The 19,281-nt window shown below is 49.9% G+C and overlaps 1 protein-coding gene across 2 annotated transcripts; it reads right to left on the bottom strand.

Annotated features, from left to right (window-relative positions):
* Positions 1 to 8,205: 8,205 nt before the first annotated feature.
* CRYBB2 (crystallin beta B2) lies at positions 8,206 to 17,655 on the bottom strand. Of its 2 annotated transcripts, XM_038763369.1 has the most exons (6): positions 17,600 to 17,655; positions 15,987 to 16,070; positions 11,995 to 12,113; positions 9,959 to 10,091; positions 9,649 to 9,791; positions 8,206 to 8,460 (listed from the first exon to the last, which is right to left on the bottom strand). In XM_038763369.1, the coding sequence occupies exons 2-6, from the start codon at positions 16,038 to 16,040 to the stop codon at positions 8,292 to 8,294; spliced, it is 618 nt and encodes a 205-aa protein (XP_038619297.1). In that variant the 5' UTR covers positions 16,041 to 16,070; positions 17,600 to 17,655; the 3' UTR covers positions 8,206 to 8,291. The 2 variants fall into 2 exon arrangements, with proteins under 2 accessions (XP_038619297.1, XP_038619298.1); XM_038763370.1 differs by lacking the exons at positions 15,987 to 16,070; positions 17,600 to 17,655 and adding an exon at positions 12,444 to 12,615.
* Between the last annotated feature and the right edge of the window lie 1,626 nt (positions 17,656 to 19,281).

Here is a 19,281-nt window from a genome sequence, read left to right as displayed (position 1 = left end):
TGCTTCTGATACTATTCCTACTACAACTATTACTAATATTATAACTATTAGTATTATTTCTACTACTACTGCATTACTGCTATTACATTACTACTACATTACTATTATTACTACTTCTATTTCAGTGCTATTACAGCTACTATTACGCTATCACTACTACAACTATTACTAGTACTACTATATTACTACTTCAACTTCATTACTACTACATTACTGCTATTCCTAGTTCTACTACGGTACTACTATTCCTACTACAACTCCATTATCACTTGTCTTATATCCCAAGCGCTTAGTACAGTGCTCTGCACAGTAAGCGCTCAATAAATACGACTGAATGAATGAATGAATGAATGAATGTCATCGAGTCGTCTCCGACCCATAGCGACACCACAGACACATCTCTCCAGGAATGCCCCACCTCCATCTACAACTGGTAGGTGGATCTATAGAGTTTTCTTGGTAAAAATCTGCAAGTGGTTGACCATCGCCTCCTTCCACACAGTCAACTTGAGTCTCCAACCTCGACTCTCTCCCAGGCCGCCGCCGCTGCCCGGCACAGGGGAGTTATGACTTGTAGCAGATTGCCTGCCACTCGCTAGCCACTGCTCAAGCTAGGAATGGAGTGGACGGGCCTCTGCTTGACTCTCCCTCTCGTAGTTGAGACTGGAAGAGGACTGGGAACTCTCCAGGTGCGATCCAGCAGTAGTAATAGTGCAACTCTTACTACTATTACTAGATTACTCCCAGTCCCCCTACTACTAGTCTATTAATAGATGTTTGCTCCCCAGCCCGTGACAGATAACATGTCCAGAGCACCTACTGGGTGCTTTCACTTCTCCCGTCAACAATGTTTCTGTTATCCCATTCCTGTGCCTCCCTTCAGGAAACAAAGACACTGGCAAGCTTCGAAAGGCTTTTTGGAAGAAGGAAAGCCTGCTCTCAGCTCCCACCAAGTAACTCGAGGAAAATGCAATTTCATTATCTGCGTCTTCAAATCTTGGGGAGGGACGATTCCCTCCCCAGCATTTCTGAGAAATCAGCTCCAGTTTTGCTACTCCCCTCTAAGCCAGCCCCGCCACCATCCTCCCGGTAGCTCTGACGGCAGCTTGTGTTCAGCTCCCTGCCTCTTTTCCTGGAGCCCGGAGAGATGCCAGGTGACCTTTCCGCCACAAATCTGATGTCCGCAAAAGGCACTTTCACAAGTTGGTTCAGAGGGGGAGGGGGTGCCCGGGAATCTCCCCCGTGAATAAGCAAGGCCACGACCAGCTCCAAACCAGTTTCCGCCCCAACTTCACGGATCAGTCAGTCCGTGAATTGTATTTATTGAGAGTTTACTGTGTGCAGAGCACTGGACTAAGTGCTTGGCAGAGGACAACAGAACAATATAAAGGGCAGAAAATGAGTCTCCTCATTTTCAAGTTGTTGCCAACTTGTACTTCCCAAGTGCTTGGTACAGAGCTCTGCACACAGTAAACACTCAATAAATATGCTTGATTGATTGATTGACTCGCCCAAGCAGTTGGCACAGTGCTGTGCACATACTAAGACTGAAAGTTCCTTGAGGGCAAGGTAGGCAGGGAATGTGTTTGTTCATTGTTACACTGTACTCTCCCAAGCGCTTAATACAGTGTTCTGCATGCAGAAAGCGCTCAATAAATACCACTGACTGCCTGACTGACCGGTCTACTAACTCTATTGGACTCTCCCAGCTCTCAGGACAGTGCTCTGCAAATAGTTAGTGCAAAATCAATCAATGGCATTAAATAAGCACTTACTGTGTGCACAGCACTGTATTAAGCACTTGGGAAAATACAACAGAGATAGCAGGCCACGTTCCCTGCCCACAATGAGCTTATGGTCTAGAGGGAGAGACAGACGTTAATAGAAAGAAGTAGCTTATAATATATAATTTAAATATACGGACATAAGTGCAGCGGGGCTGGGGTGAACACAGGTCCAAGTGCAAAAATGAGGCAGAAGGGAGAGGGAGATGGGGGAAGAAAGAGGGCTTAATTGGGGAAGGTCTCTTGGAGGAGATGTGACCTTAAAAATGCTTTGACCAGTGGTAGTCTGGGGTCTATGGAGAGGGAAGAAGTGGCAAGTTGGGGGAGGATGTGGGAAAGGGGTCAGGGGCAAGACAGATGAGATCAGTGCAAAGCAAGCTGGGGCCACAGGAGAGCAGTTTGCAGGCTAGGCTGTAGGAGGATAGGAGAAATATCGTGGACTGATTTTTCACTATGTGCCAGGCACTGTACTAAGCACTAGGGTAGACACAAGCTAATCGGATAGACCCAGTACATGTCCCACACGGAGCTCACAGTTTAAATCCCCATTTTCCAGATGCGGGAACTGAGGCCCAGAAAGGGAGGTGACGTGCCCAGGGTCATACAGAAGACAGGTGGCGGAGCCAGGATTAGAACCCAGGTCCTTCTGACTGCCGGCCATGGTGCTTCCTAGCATGGATGGATTTATTAGGAAGGTGGGTGTCTTCCACTCGCCACCACCCGCCCGGCCCTCTCCCCTCACCGGGATTTCAGCCGGCAACAAGGAAGCTGATGAGAGGCAGTTTGGTCAGTTGAACTCTCCCTCTGAGGGAGAAGGGGTCCTGCCATGTCTCACGGACCGCGTGCGCAAGAAACTCACCGACAACTCCAGTGATTGGAAAACCGGTCCCCAGCGGCCTCCAGGAGAAAACCGGATCTAGCGGATGGAGCCCGGGTCAGGGAGACAGAGGACCTGGGTTCTAATCCCAGCTCCACCATTTGTCTGCTGGGTGACCTTGGGCAAGTCACTTCACTTCTCTATCCCTCTGTTCCCTCATTTGCAAAATGAGGATTAAGACTGTGAGCCCCGTGTGGCCCATGGACCGTGCCCAAATTCATTAGCTTGGATCTATCCCAGAGCTTAGAACAGTGCCTGGCACATAGTAAGCGCTTAACAAATGCTATTTTAAAAATCATATTTTTATATAATATAAACTATATACATATGAAATTTTCTCTCATATATCATATGGTGTATATGTCATTATACTATATAATTATACTATAAGTCATTATATTGCTCTTAGAGAAGCAGCGTGGCTTAGTGGAAAGAGTACGGCGTTGGGTGTCCGAGGTCGTGGGTTCTAATCCCGCTCTACCACTTGTCAGCTTTGTGACTTTGTGACTTTGGACAATCCACTTACCTTCTCTGTGCCTGTTACCTCATGTGTAAAACAGGGACTAAGACTGAGAGCCCCACAAGGGACAACCTGATAATCTTATGTCTACTCCCAGAGCTTAGAACAATGCTTGGCACACAGTAGGTGCTTAAAAAAAATCTTCATTATTATAAACACTTAGTACAGTGCTCTGTACACAGTAAGCGCTCAATAAATATGATTGAATATGTCATTATATATCTCATGATATGAGACAAAATCATATTTTAAATGTAATACATATGATATATATGATGACACATATACCATTTTATGAGAGCAAAAAATCATATTTTATATATAAACATACTCTATATATATACACGATTACATATACGCCATACGATACATGAGAGGAAAGATCATATTTTAAATGTAATACATATGGTATATATGATGGTGACATATATACCATTTTATATATGAGAGAAAAAATCATATTTTATATATAATACATACACTAGATATGCTGATGGCATAAATAACATATATGAGAAAGGTGAAAGTGGTTTTTGGTTTTTTTTCCAAAATAGGAGGAAAATCCACTTCCCGAAGGACCCAAAATGCTGAAAACCACTGGGTTGAGTTTGGATGGGAGAATGGGGAAGTAGAAAAATGCCCCTTCTACCGACCTTCCAAGCAACATGAAGTGAAAGCCGTCAATGAGCAGAGTCACCGGGGGAGAAACCCCCCGGTGTTTTCAAAATATTCCAGCTTAGTAAATTCTGGCTATCGTGGTTGGGGCCTCGGTCACCTGTCCCAACCTTGGGCACGTCCGGTCTCACTTCGGTTCCTACCTGCTGATCCTGGGAGTCGTCCCAGGGCTCTGGATTTCCTCTCCTTCCTCTGGGGCCGGTGGCGGGGGAATGGAGGCATCGAAGAGTCGAAGTCCCCCTCCTTCCAGGACAGAGTTGGCCGGGGGTCCGGAAGGTGCTCTCAGGGGTGACGGAGGGTCCGGCTGGTAAGGACTTATTATTGTCGCTAATAATAATAAAAAAAAATGGTACTCGTCAAGTATTTGTTACCTGCCAAACGGTGAACTAAGTCCTGGTATAGCTCCATTTTGGTCAGATCGGACACAATTCCCCTCCCACGTGGGGCTCACAGCAAGAGGGAGAAAAAGGCTTTAATCTCCACTTGGGAAAAGTAAATGACTTGCCCATGGTCAACACGCAGGCCAGTGGTGTCCCGTGCCATCCTTTCCCCATCCCAATTCCCAATGATCACAGGCGCCGCCTCCGAGCCGTGAACCGAGGCCAGGTGCGGTAAACATAGAGGGCAGGCGGCTGGCCAATGGGTGGCATGTCCACCTCTCTCCTGGGCCAGGAGCTTGGGATGTCCCGGGCCGCGATGGGGAGGGTTTCGCTAGAACTCAGAGGATGCGGGGTTCAGGTCACCGAGCTGGAAGGAGTCACCCAGGGAGAGTGGCGGGAGGGTCGTGGGAGGGTCTTCCTGGCCTCCAGGACTCCTGGGAATCCCAGGAAGCCAGGGTCACCATCCATGGCACATCCTAAGGGCCCAGGCCCGGCCACTCCGGGGTTCCACGGCAGCTTTCGGCCTGGAAAGAAGGCCTTCCGCTTGCACAACACACACAAATAATCATTCATTCATCCTTATCTACTGAGCACTTGCTGTGTGCAGAGCAATGGACTAAGCACTTGGGAAAGGACAAGATAACAGACACATTCCCTGCCCACAACAAGCTCACAGTCCAGAGGGGGAGGAAGACATTAACAGAAATAAAGAAATGACAGGTATGGACATAAGTTCTTTGGAGCTGGGACGGGAGGGACGAAGAAAGGGAGCAAGTCAGGGGGACGCGGAAGAGAGTGGGAGAAGAAGAAAGGTGGGCTTAGTGAGGGAAGGCCGCTTGGAAAACTACTCACACACATATGTACCTCAGTTCCCTCATCTGTAAAATGGGGATTAAGACTGTGAGCCCTACATGGGACAACCTGGTTACCTTGTATCTACCCTAGTGCTCAGAAGGGTGCTTGGCACATAGTAAGCGCTTAACAAATACCATCATCATCATCATCATCTACATACACACACGCACACTTGGAAAAGCTTCAAGACGGTTCAAACGGGGAACTCTGCTCCCATCGGGCCACAGTCCACCTCCAGCTGACCACAAGCCCCTCCATCATCATCGTCATCATCAATCGTATTTATTGAGCGCTTACTGTGTGCAGAGCACTGTACTAAACGCTTGGGAAGAACAAATTGGCAACACATAGAGACAGTCCCTACCCAACAGTGGGGGCAGGGAAAGGCAGACTGGAGACCCCAGGGGCATTTGTGACCCACAGAACCGAGCTCGACTGGTCCTGTCGTCGGCCACCTCCCCTCCACCATTAGGACGGTCCCGTTCTCTGGGGAGCCAGAGCGGGGTAGTGGGGGCCGGAGAGCCCCTTGTTTAAAGTCCATGAGTCCCCATTTGCTGCCAGTGATTCTGGGGGAAGTGGAGGTGTCTGGGATTTTGCTGACACTCTGTGGCCAAATGGAGAAATGAGAGAGACAGAGAAGCTGTTGTAGGCGAAAGCATCTAGCACAACTGTGGTAGAGCCTTGGGAGAAAGGTGACTCATAATATTAATGATAATAACAGTGGCATTTGTTAAGTGCTACGTGCCAGGCACTGTGCTAAGCAGGGGAGTGGATAAAAGCAAATCAGGTTGGATACAGTCCCTGTCCCATGTGGGGCTCACAGCCTCCATCCCCACTATGCAGATGAGGGAACTGAGGCACAGAGAAGTGAAGTGACTTGCCCAAGGTCACACAGCAGGCAATTGGCAGTATTGGGGTTAGGTCCCGGGTCCTTTGGACTCCCAGGCTGGTGCTCTTTCTACTAGGCCATGCTGCTTTAAACTGTATCTACCCCAGTGCTTAGTATAGTGCCTGGTATATGTTACCAACTTGTACTTCCCAAGGGCTTAGTACAGTGCTCTGCACACAGTAAGCGCTCAATAAATACGATTGATTGATTGACTGATTCATTGGTACTCTGTGCTTAAATACTATTTGAAAAAAAAAAAAGGGCAGGCCTCCGCCTGGCTCTCCCAGAGATCTAATCCCGCCTCCTCCACTTGTCTGCTCTGTGATTCTAAGCTCCTCAAGGGCAGGGATCATTTCAAAAAACTCTGTTGGACTCTCCCAAGTGCTCAGTACAGTGCTCTGCACAAAGTAGGTTTTACTCTGATGTTGGGGAGAATGATGAAACCTGGACCTCCCTCCCCATTTCATATCCGACAATGACTCTCCCCACCTTCGAATCCTTATTAAAATCATATCTCCTCCAAGATGACTTTCCCAATTAAGCCCCCCTTTTCCCAAACTAAGCTCCCCTAGAGAAGCTGCGTGGCCCAGTCGAAAGAGAACAGGCTTGGGAGTCAGAGGTCATGGGTTCTAATCCTGGCTCCGCCACTTATCGGCTGTGTGACTTTGGGCAAGTCACTTCACTTCTCTGTGCCTCAGTTACCTCATCTGTAAAATGGGGATAAAGACTGTAAGCCCTCTGTGGGACAACCTGATCACCTTGTAACCTCCCCAGTGCTTAGAACAGTGCTTTGCACATAGTAAGCGCTTAACAAATGCTATTATTATTATTATTATTATTATTATTATTCTCTGTGCCTCAGTTCCCTCATCTGGAAAATGGGGATTAAGACTGTGAGCCCCATGTAGGACAACCTGATTACTTTGTATCTTCCCAGCACTTAGAACAGTGCTTGGCACATAGTAAGCACTTAACAAATACCAAAATTATTAATATTATTATTATTTTCCTCCTCCCCTCCCCATCGCCCCGACTCCCTCCCTCTGCTCTACCCCCATCCCTGCCCCACAGCACTTGGGTATGTTTGTCCATATTTATTATTCTATTTATTTTATTAATGATGCGTATAGATCTATAATTCTCTCTATTCATATTGATGCTATTGATGCCTGTTTACTTGTTTTGATGTCTGCCTCCCCCCTTCTAGACTGTGAACCCGTTGTTGGATAGGGATGGTCTCTCTTCGTTGCTGAATTGTACTTTCCAAGCGCTAAGTACAGTGCTCTGCACACAGTAAGCGGTCAATATAGATAGTTGAATGAATGAATGAAGCCATCTTTTCCCCTACTCCCTCTCTTTTCTGCACTGCCTAGACAGTTCGAGCTGTACCCTTTAAGCACATGACAATCACCCCACTCTCAGTCCCACAGCACTTAAGGACATATATGTAATTTATTTATATTAATGTCTGTCTCCTCCTCTGGACTATGAGGTCTTTGTCAAAAGGGAATGTGCCTACCAACCCTGTTGTATTGTACCCTCCCAAGGGCTTAGTACAGTGCTCTGCACACAGTAAGCACTTGAATCAATATCATCGATCGGAGTTTATCTCCCTCTTCAACTCCGACAATGACAATGGAACTGGAAATCAGACGGTTATTGGTTCTAATCCCCGCTCTGCCACTTGTCTGCCGTGACTTGGGCAAGTCGCTTCACTTCTCTGGGCCTCAGTTCCATCATCTGTAAAATGGGGATTGAGACTGCGAGCCCCACATGGGACAGGGACTGTGTCCAGCACGATTTGCTTGATTCCACCCCAGCACTTAGTACAGTGCCTGGCACATAGTAAGCGCCTAAACAAGTACCATCATTATCATTATTATACTTATTGGCTGGTGACGTAGTGGATAGAGCACAGGCCTGGGAGCCAGGTCAAGGGTTCTAATCCTTGTCTGCTGTGTGACGTTGGGCAAGTCACTTCACTTCTCTGGGCCTCAGTGACCTCATCTGTAAAATGGGGATTAAGGCTGTGAGCCCATGTGGGACAGGGACTGTGTCCAACCCGATTACTGTGTACCTACCCCAGAGCTTAGAACAGAGCCTGGCCCATAGTAAGCGCTTAACCGATATTACTATTATTATTGAATCCCGAAGAGGAGTGTCTCTTCCAGTCATTCCCCGCAAACCCCACTCCCTCAGGACACAGAATCTGTCGGGTCGCTTTGCTGTTCACACTTTATTTCCTCGCCGGGACAGAGGGTGTTGCCCAGCGGTGGGGACCGGACCCCCGAGACGGAGGGACGGATGGATGTCAGTTGGTGGGGTGGAAGGCGCCCCTCTGGTGCCACTGCATGTCCCGGATCCGTCGCACAGACTGGATCTGGGGGTGCTGAGCCCCAAATTCGGCGCTGTCCTTGTACTCGCCTTTCTCGAACAGGTACTGGAAGCCACGGTAGCCGGGGTACTGATAACCCACCCACCTGCAGAGGCGGGCGGGGAAAAAGAGGATCAGGAAGACCATTAGCGGAGTCATCCATCCATCAGCGGTCTGTGCCGAGCGCTTCCTGAGAGCAGGCCGCTGTACTGAGCGCTCGGGAGGGCACAATACAATAGGGTTGATAGACACGGCCCTTACCCTCAAGGAGCTTTCAGTCTACAGGGGGAAGCAGGCGTGAGAAGAAATTACAGAGAGGGGAAACGGCAGAGGATGAGGATACAGACTTCAGTAGGGGGGGTGGGTTTGGGGGGAGTATCACTTGATACTCAAGGGGACTCAAATGCATAGGCAACCAAGAGGGGAGGATGAACAGGGGGAAGATGAGAGGTTAAACAGGGAAGGCTTCCTGGAAGGGACATGATTTTTTTTTCTTTTTTAGTAAATTTTTGAATTTGGGGAGACTGATGAGCGGTCAGATATGAAAGTGGGGAGTTCCAGGCAGGACTGAGGCAACGAATAATAACAACGGTATTTAAGCGCTTACTATGTGTCAAGCACTGTACTAAGCGCTGGGGTAGATCCGAGCTAATCAGGTTGGACACAGTCCCTGTCCCACATGGGGCTCACGGTCTTAATCCCCATTTTACAAAGGAGGTCACTGAGGCCCAGAGAAGCGAAGTGACTTGTCCAAGGTCACACAGCAGACGAGTGGCGGAGTCGGGATTACAACCCAAGCCGTTCTGACTCCCAGGCCTGGGCTCTAGCCACTAGGCCACTCTGCTGCTCGTGAGCAAGGGGTTGGTGGTGGGAAAGGTGAGAGTGAGGGCTGGCGAGTAGGTTGGCATCAGAGGGGCGAAGCTCGCAGGCCGGGTCGTGGTGGGAGACAAGCGAGGTACGGTAGGAGGGGCGAACCGACGGGGAGTCGATTGGACCGCTGTTGTTCTGATTGGTCAACGTTTTTAAACCCCTTTTAGAGTGGAAGCTCTCGGAGGGCAGGGCCAAACACTCAGTACAGCAAGTGGGCGCTCGGTGGACACCATTACTGCCCGGGCTGGAATTTGGAAGTGGAACAGGGGCTGCCTCACCACTGGACAGGAGGCGGGTCTCCCTGCAGTCCCCTCTCCGAGCCCCCGGCCAGCCAAAGCCAACGGACGCGGCTCAGAGCCCGGGGTCAGGGAGGGGTGTCCCCGATCCTCCCGCCCCATCCCGGCCATCCCCCCGCCCAACTCACGTGCCGCTCTGCACTCGCACGGACGACACCTTCTCCTGGTAGCCGTGGGCGTGAAAGCTGGGCACGTCGTCGTCGATGATCTCAATCTTCTTCCCCGTGAAGTTGGGGTTCTCGAAGAGGACGATCTTGTGCTCCTGGCTGTCCTGGGAGGGCAAGGAAGAGGGGTCAGGGGTCACTGCAGCTGGGAAGACCAAGGAGGAGGGAGACCCACGTCCACAGCGGGCACGGGGAGGATAGCGGAGGGGACCCTACGGGATGATGCCAGACAAGCCTGGGTTCGGGGGGCTCGGGCTGGGCGGGGCGCTCTCACCACTTTGACGGGCCGCAGCGAGCTGATGCAGTCGCTCCTCCGACTGTTTGTCCACGAGTCCCAGCGGGGATATTCGCCTTTCTCCAACACAAACTGCTCCCCCTTGCAGTTGGCCTGCTCGTACCCGACCCAGCTGAGGTAGGATGAAAAAAGACTGTGAGCCTCACGCGGGACAGGGACTGGGGCTGATGATCTTCTATCCACCCCGGTACTCAGTACAGTGCTTGGCACCCAGTGAGCCCTGAACTAATGCCACAGTTCTTCTTCTTCTCACTTGCCCCTTGTCTCCGGCTTGAATCCCCAACCGGATACGTGGCCGGCACCCGCCCTCTCGGATCCCTGGTGCCGGGCCCATTTCCTGTTCCAGAATGCCTTGCTTCGTATGCCCACGGAGGAGAACTGCCTTCACCTACCTCCCTAATAAAATGTCAGCTCTCTGGGGGCAGGCAAATATCGTACTTCTGTTGTGTCTCCCAAGAACTCTATACGGAGCACTGCACTCAGTGATAATAATAATTGTGGGATTTCTTAAACACGTACTGTGTTCCCAGCACAGGATAATCAGGTCGAACACAGTCCCCGTCCCTCATGGGGACCTCAGGCTAAGGAGAAGGGAGGCCAGGGACCGAATCCCCATTTTACAGATGAGGAAACTGAGGCCCAGAGAAGTAAAGCGACTTGCCCAAGGTCATGTAACAGGCATGTGGCAGAGCAGGGATTATAACCCAGGTTCTCTAACTCCCAGGCCCTTTCCACAGGCCTTGTTGCTTTACAGCGGACGCCCAGTACATTCCATTACAGACAGGAAGCTGGTTTCTTCCCTCACTACCCTGGGAGAGCCAATGTGCTGCTCTGTGTGTTCTCTCAGGACAATTTGAGGAACTTAATAATACTGAGCCCCCTTCTTCCTCTCCCCCTCCTCCCCTTCCCCATCCCCCCACCTTACCTCCTTCCCCTCCCCACAGCACCTGTATATATGTACATATGTTTGTACATATTTATTTTTCTATTTATTTATTTTACTTGTACATATTTATTCTATTTATTTTATTATGTTAATATGTTTTGTTTTGTTGTCTGTCTCCCCCTTCTAGACTGTGAGCCCACTGTTGGGTGGGGACCGTCTCTATATATTGCCAACTTGTACTTCCCAAGGGCTTAATACAGTGCTCTGCACACAGTAAGCGCTCAATAAATATGATTGAATGAATGAATGAATGAACTGTGGTAATTATTAAGCATTTATTATGTGCCCGGCACTGTACTACGCTGTAAGAGAGAGAGCGTCGCTCAGTGGAAAGAGCTCGGGCTTTGGAGTTAGAGGTCATGGGTTCAAACCCGGCTCCACGAATTGTCAGCTGTGTGACTTTGGGCAAGTCACTTCACTTAGTTACCTCATCTGTAAAATGGGGATTAAGACTGTGAGCCCCCCCATGGGACAACCTGATCACCTTGCAACCTCCCCGGAGCTTAGTACAGTGCTTTGCACATGGTAAGCACTTAATAAATGCCATCATTATTTATTATTATTAAGCACCGGGGTGGACAGAAGCAAATTGGGTTGGACACAGTGCCTGTCCCACGTGGGGCTCCCAGTCTCAATCCCCATTTTATAGATGAGGGAACTGAGGCGCAGGGAAGTGAAGCGACTTGCCCAGGATTCATTCACTCATTCAATCGTATTTATTGAGCGCTTACTGTGTGCAGAGCACTGTACTAAGCGCTCTGGAAGTACAAGTCGGCAACACATAGAGACAGTCCCTACCCAACAACGGGCTCACATTCTAGAAGGGGGAGACAGACAACAAAACAAAACGTGGACAGGTGTCAAGATCACACAGGAGGCAAGCAGCGGGGCCAGGATTTTATTTTGTTAACATTTTTTTTATTTTGTCGTCTGTCTCCCCCTTCTAGACTGTGAGCCCGCTGTTGGGGAGGGACTGTATGTGTTGCCAACTTGTACTTCCCAAGCGCTAGTAAGCGCTCAATAAATGCGATTGATTGATTGATTTGCTGAGGGGGAGAGCAATACTTACGGCCCAGAGTGCACCAGGACAGAGGCCACCTTCTCCATCCCGGTGTCCTTCAGGTTGGGACAGGGTCCGCTGAGCTCATGGGAGCGGCCCTGGAAATTCTCCTGCTCGAAGACGGTGATCTGAAACCCCAGGAAAGATGGGAGAAACGTCAAAGGAGACGTCAAAGACGGGTGAGGACGGGCCCCTTTGACCCCCGCCTGCTACCTTGTAACCTCCCTGGCGCTCAGAACAGTGCTTTGTACATAGTAAGTGCTTAACAAATACCATCATCATCATTATTATTATTATTCTCTATGCCTCAGTTCCCTCATCTGTAAAATGGGGATGAAGACTGTGAGCCCGCCGTGGGACAACCTGATCACCTTGTGTCCTCCCCAGCGCTTAGAACAGTGCTTTGTATATAGTAAGCGCTTAACAAATGCCATTATTATTATTATTATTATTATTACCAGACCTGGCTTTGACAGTCCTGTAGGCCCCTTCATCCTCCTCGTGAGGAGACGACCAACCCTGGAACGTACCAACTCCCAGCTCCCCCCTCCCTACTCCTCGTGAGGAGACTGTGAGCCCCTTGGAGGCCAGGGATTGTCTCTGTTGACGAATTGTCCTTTCCAAGCGGTTAGTACAGTGCTCTGCACACAGTAGGCGCTCAATAAATACGATTGAATGGGAGGTGCAGCCCCGGGACGTACCAACTCTCAGCCCCCCCCCCGCCAAACTCCTCCTGAGGGGAGATCCAACCCTGGGACATACCAATTGTCAGTTCCCCCTCTCCCCGCTCCTCATTGGGGGAGGCCCTTACCTGGGACATACCAACTCCCAACTCCCCCCTCCTTCCCCACTGGGACATACCATCTCCCAGCTCCCCCACTCTGCTCCTTATGTGGAACATACCAACTCGCCCCTCCTCGTTCCTTATAGGGGGAGGCACTTACCTGGGCCATACCAACCCCCCCTTTCTCCCCCATTGCTCCTTTTGAGGAGGGGTCCCTGGGACAAACCAACTCCGACTCTCTGCTCCTTGTTGGGAAAGGCCTTACCTGGGACTTAAAAACTCTCAACTCTCCACCCTCCTCCCCCATTGCTCCTCATGGGGATGGGGGACACCCTGGGACATATACATCTATACCTGCATATATGTATATATGTTTGTATATATTTATTACTCTATGTATTTATTTTACTTGTACATATCTATTCTATTTTATTTTGTTAGTACGTTTGGTTTTGTTCTCTGTCTCCCCCTTTTAGACTGTGAGCCCACTCACTGTTGGGTAGGGACTGTCTCTATATGTTGCCAACTTGTACTTCCCAAGCGCTTAGTACAGTGCTCTGCACACAGTAAGCGCTCAATAAATACAATTGATTGATTGATTCATTGACAAACCAAATCTCAACTGTCTGGGGGTCAGTGGCTCCCTGTGGTCCCCTGAGTTCATTCATTCATTCATTCATTCAATCGTATTTGTTGAGCACTTCCTGTGTGCAGAGCACTGTACTAAGTGCTTGGGAAGTACAAGTTGGCAACATATAGAGACGGTCCCTACCCAACAGCGGGCTCACAGTTGGCCAGGAGAGTCGGTCCCAAGGGCCGCTTGAAGCGGAGCGGGAGGGACCACCCAGCAGAGAGCTGGGTTCCCATCCCATCCCATCACCGAGCCCCCTGCAGGATGCTCTATTCATTCATTCAATTGTATTTATTGAGTGCTGACTGTGTGCAGAGCACTGTACTAAACGCTTGGGAAGTACAAGTCGGCAACAAATAGAGACGGTCCCTACCCAACAACTGGCTCACAGTCTAGAAGGCCCTAGGCCTCCTCCTCCGGCCTCCTCCTCTGGCCTGAGAAGGGACGGTCCAGAGGACCAGGCCAAAAGGGCTTTGGCAGAAACCGTCCAGGCCCGAGGCCCAGGGCAGGTGCAGCCACAGAGTGGGGCGTGGGGCGGGATGCCCACAAGGCTTGTGGGAAGAGTAGAACAGAACACGAGAAGAAACCAGTCCGCCAATACAGGATAAAATGAATATTCAATCAATCAGCGGTATTGGTTGAGCACTTACTGCGTAAAATAGGGCACTGTACTGAGCAGTGGGAAGAGTTCAGTACAATAACAGAGTTGGTAGACACATTCCCCTGTCCTCCAGGAGCTTACCGATTCCCCCTCCCTCAGCTCTCCAGGCCGGAACTCCCTCTCCATCCAATCCATCAGACAACATCTCTCCCCATCCTCAGTGCCTTTCTGAAGCAGCGTGGCCTAGTGGCAAGAGCAAGGGCTTGGGACTCAGAGGACATGGGTTCTAAACATGGGTTCTAATCCCGGCTCCGCCACTTGCCTGCTGGGTGACCTTGGGCAAGTCACCTCTCTGTCCCTCAGTTAACTCATCTGTAAAATGGGGATGAAGACTGTGAGCCCCAGGTGGGACAACCTGATCACCCTGTATCCCCCTAGCGCTTAGAACAGTGCTTTGCACATAGTAAGCGCTTAACAAATGCCATTATTATTATTATTAATATTATATCCCACCTCCTCCAGAAGGCCTTCCCAGATTCACTTCACTTCTCCTCAGCTCACACCCTCTCACATCTATAATAATGACGGCATTTGTTAAGCACTTACTATGTGCGAAGCACTGTTCTAACCTCTCTTCTTGCACTATACTCTCCCAGCCACCCATACCTCTTTTCTACATTCTGCTCTAAGCACTGACTTAACCCCATCTTTTTGGTCTCTTTTTTCCCCTCGCCTATAAATTATTCTGGGTCTTTCGCCCCAGCCGGGCTAGAAACTCCACGAGGGCAGGATCGTGTTTCCTAAATCTATCATATCCTCCCTAGCAGGTAGTACAGTGCTCTGCACAGAGAAGATGTTAAGCACCATGAGGACAGGGATATCTAATGCTAATGAACCCTAGAATTATTGTCCTCTTCTGTATCCTCCTCCTCTAGACAGGAAGCTCTGTGGGGACAGGGATTTTGACTACCAACTCCGTTGCATTGGACTCCCCCGAGCGCTTAGTACAGAGATCTGAACATTCAATAAACATCACTGATTGATGGATATACTCTAATAAACACCACTGATTCATAGATGCTCTCCCCAGCATTTAGCACAGTGCTCTGCACACAGTACTCAATGTACACCATCGATTCATTCAGTTGTACTTACTGAGTGCTTACTGTGTGCAGAGCACTGTACTAAGTGCTTGGAAAGTACAATGCAGCAATCAAGAGAGACAACTCCAGCTTACACTGCACTTACCGTCAGTTGTCTGAAAGACACTCTCCCCAGAGCTTTGTACAGTACTCTGCACACGCAATAGGCATTCAAGTCATGGATGGACTGATTGATACATGAGGCAGGGCAATTTTTATCAACCAATCAACAGTATTTATTGAGTGCTTATTGTGTGCAGAGCACTGTAGTAAGCGCTTGGCTGGGAATAATAATGATAATAACTGTGGTATTTGTTAAGTGCTTAATATGTGCCAGGCCCTGAACTAAGCTCTGGGGTTAATACACAGTAATCTGGTTGGACACCGTCCCTGTTCCACAGGGGGCTCACAGTCTTAATTCCCATTTTCCAGATGCGGGAACTGAGGTCCAGGGAAGTGAAGTTACTAGTTCAAGGTCACACAGCACACAGGTGGTGAAGCCAGAATTAGAATTTCATCCTAGGTTTCCCTCAGTCCTCATCCAGAACAGTGCCGGGCACATAGTTAGTGCTTAACAAATACCATAATTATCATTATTATTATCAGGAGGACCAAGTCCAAGGAAAACATGGAAGAGGGAGACAGGCGGCTCGACGGACAGAAACTATCACAACGATAATGGAAGAACCGTTAGCGAGGTTACGGATCATGGCAGAGAGAGGACGCTCTGGAGAAAATATGTCCGAAGAATCGCTAGGAATTGGAAACGACTCGACGGTATTTGATACATATATATAAATTTATATTCCCTGAGGCAAAAGCGACATGGAATCCGGTACTGACCTTGGGGTTCAGGGGCTGAGGCTTGGCCTCCTGTGTTGGGTTGTCTGAAGCCATAGTCTGCTACTTCTGCTACTGCTCCTGTTTCTGGAAAAGAGCACACAGAATCACTGTTCATTCATTCAATCATATTTATTGAGCGCTTACTGTGTGCAGAGCACAGAAGCAGCGAGGCTTAATGGATAAAACACGGGCCTAGGAGTCAGAAGGACCTGGGTTCCCTTGTCTGCTGGGTGGCCTTGGGGAAGTCGCTTTGCTTCTCTGGGCCTCAGTTACCTCATCTGGAAAATGGGGATAAAACCGTGAGCCCGATGAGGGACAGAGATTGTGTCCAACCTGTTTAACTTGTATTTACCCCTGTGCTTAGAACAGTGCTTGGCACGTAGTAAGCGCTTAACAAGTACTATAGCAAGTACCACATGCAATTCTGGGCCAGAGTGGAGGTTTCAATCAATCGGTCAATCAATCAATCAGGGCAGCACGACCTACAGTGAGGCAGATAGGGACTCCCAGAAGGGGATCCGGTCTCTGGTCATGGCCCTTCCACTTTGCCTCTGCTACTGTTTGACCTTGGGCCAGTCACTTACCTTTTTTTAGTTTCTTTTAATGGCATTCGTTAAGTGCTTACTATGGGCTGGGCACACTGGGGCAGATAGAAGCAAATCAAATTGGACACAGTCCCTGTCACATGTGGGGTTCACAGTCTTAATCCCCACTTTTCAGATGAGGGAAATGAGCCCCAGAGAAGTGTTTTCCCTTCTCCTGAGACTGTCAGCCCCTTGTGAGAAAGGGACTTTATCCAACCTAATTAATGTGTATCTACCCTGGTGCTTAGAACAGTGTTAAACATATAGTAAGAACTTACCAAATACCAGAAAAAAGTGAAGTGACTTACCCAAGGCTCCACAACAGACAAGTGGTGGAGCCGGGATTAGAACCCAGGTTCTTCTGACTCCCAAGCCCAGGATCTAGCCACTAGGTTGCTTTGCATCTCCTCCCAGGGATCCAGTCAAAATGGATCCTTTCCCTGGAATCTTATCCTCGGTCTTCCATTCATTCGATCGTATTTATTGAGCGCTCACGGAGTGCAAAGCACTGTACTAAGTGTTTGGGAGAGTACAACATAGAATTAGCGGACACATTCCCTGCCCACAACGAGCTTACAGTTCAGCAGTCCTGGAGTCACTACCTGGGGTAGCAGCTGAAGGATGCATATGACATCACGGGAGTGACACCAATCACACGGGGGTCCGTGGTGATGCCATCCACGACACCGTGCAGGCGAGAGTCCATGCGAACCCAGAGTGGGTTCTCTGGGGGAACCTCCCCTTCCTCCCACCTCTCTGGAGCCACCACGGCCCCCTCTGCGGTCAACGGGGATCACGGGCACCGTCTCTGGGCTTGGCACTCGACAGCTGGAAACCCGGTAGTCAAATCAGAGCGCTCCAGGGAAACTAGACGGTCCAGTCCGAAGCGGGGGAACGGCCGCTGGTCGAGGGACCGTCCGGCCCCAGCGCGCCCCGGCCTCAGCTCAGCCCACCGCTGCCGACGCAACCGTTTCCGGGGGAAAAAGGGGGAGCGGAGACGGGCCACCAAGGGAAAAGTGGGGTCCCTACCTGCAACGCCGGCCCGGGTCAGTCAGCCACAGCACAGCCGGGAGCCGGAGGGTCACAGTGTCCATTTATAGCACGCCGGATAAGGCCCGGGGCCAGCCGGGCTCCCCCGGACGTTCCAGCGGGGGCAGGTGGACTTAGGGAAAGCCCAGCTCAGCGGATCGCCGGGGTCCATTGTGTCTCCGGACAGTTAGATCCCTGACCTGTCACTTTCGGCGGGGGCCGGGGCTGTCTGAGTGGTGAGGTAGGGGGCCGGAGGGCAGGGGGTTTGCAGACATCAGCACGGCCGCTGCCAAAACCGAGAGATTTCCTTTCATACAAGTTTAGGCCCCAGCACCCGCTGACAATGGTTAAAGCCATCAGGCGCTCGCTTGTCTTCCCTGACTGACGGCTGGATAAAGGAGTCCACCCCACCCGCAGTCACCCCCCCACTATCCAACACATGCACGTACACACACACACTCAGAAACAAAAGTAGCATAGCCTAGTGGCAGGAGCCCGGGCTTGGGAGTCCGAAGGTCATGGTTCTAATCCCCGCTCTGCCACTTGTCTGAGGTGTGACCTTGGGCAAGTCGCTTCACTTCTCTAGACCTCAGTTCCCTCATCTGATTAATAGGGATCAAGACTGTGAGCCCACGTCGGGCAGGGACCATGTCCAACCCGATTTGCTGGGATCCACCCCAGCGCTCAGAACAGTGTCTGGCACATAGTAAGCGTTTAACGAATACCGCAATTATAATTATCATATACACACTTAACCAGGCACTCGGATACACATTCTCAAACACACTCATGTACATACAACATTCAGACACATATACTCATGTACACTGCACAGGCAACTCAAACGAAAACCCTCTGATACTCACACAAACGCTCATCTCTACAGAGTCACTGGGACAAACTTCCGCTCCCATATACACATGAATATGGACCCTCCCATCCACGATCTTGTGAAATCATCTCTCATTTTTTAGGATGCCGGAAGTACCGGTTTCTCGCTGTGAGCTGGGGAGGAGGGTGGGTGGGCATTTTGGCAGGAGCGCAGCCTGGCATGGTGATCAGGAAGGAACAGGCCAGAAAGCTACCATGTTGGGAAACATAATTGCCTAACAGGTAGAGCCTGGGCCTGGGAGTCGGAAGACCTGGGTTCTAATCCCAGCTCCGCCACTCATCTGTTGTGTGACCTTGAGCAAGTCACTTCACTTCCCTGGGCCTCAGTTTTCTCAGCTGGGGATTAAGACTTTGAGCCCTATGTCCAATCTGATCATCTTTATCCACCCCAATGCTTAAAACAGTGCCTGGCACACAGCAAGTGCTTAACAAACACCACAGCAATAATATTGATTAACATTATTAATTATTACATAATATAAAATATATCTACCCCCCTTCAAAGCCTTATTGAAGGCCCATTTCTTCCTTCAATAAGCCCCACTATTCATCTCCCATTCCCTTCTGCATCGCCCTGACTTGCTCCCTTTGCTCTGCCCCGCTCCCCCGGCCCCACAGCACTTATGTCCCCACCTGTCATTTTATTTATTTGTATTTCCATCTGTCTCCCCTGCTCTAGACGGTCAGCTCATTGTGGGCAGGGAATGTCACTGTTTATTGTTGTGTTGACTTGTACTTTCCCAAGCGCCGCCAAATGGATACAGCTCGGGACACTACCCTGGAAGCTCCTT

This window comes from Tachyglossus aculeatus, chromosome 21 (assembly GCF_015852505.1).
Source record: "Tachyglossus aculeatus isolate mTacAcu1 chromosome 21, mTacAcu1.pri, whole genome shotgun sequence".
Lineage (NCBI taxonomy): Eukaryota > Metazoa > Chordata > Mammalia > Monotremata > Tachyglossidae > Tachyglossus > Tachyglossus aculeatus.
This window is presented reverse-complemented; position numbering and strand designations above follow the sequence as displayed.

Coding starts and splice junctions, on each gene's coding strand:
- CRYBB2 (XM_038763369.1), bottom strand. CDS start 16,040: ATGGCTTCAGACAACCCAACACAGGAGGCCAAGCCTCAGCCCCTGAAC. Junction 12,114..15,986: donor CTCAGCCCCTGAACCCCAAG/GTCAGTACCGGA, acceptor CTGGGGTTTCAG/ATCACCGTCTTCGAGCAGGA. Junction 10,092..11,994: donor GTCCTGGTGCACTCTGGGCC/GTAAGTATTGCT, acceptor ATCCTACCTCAG/CTGGGTCGGGTACGAGCAGG.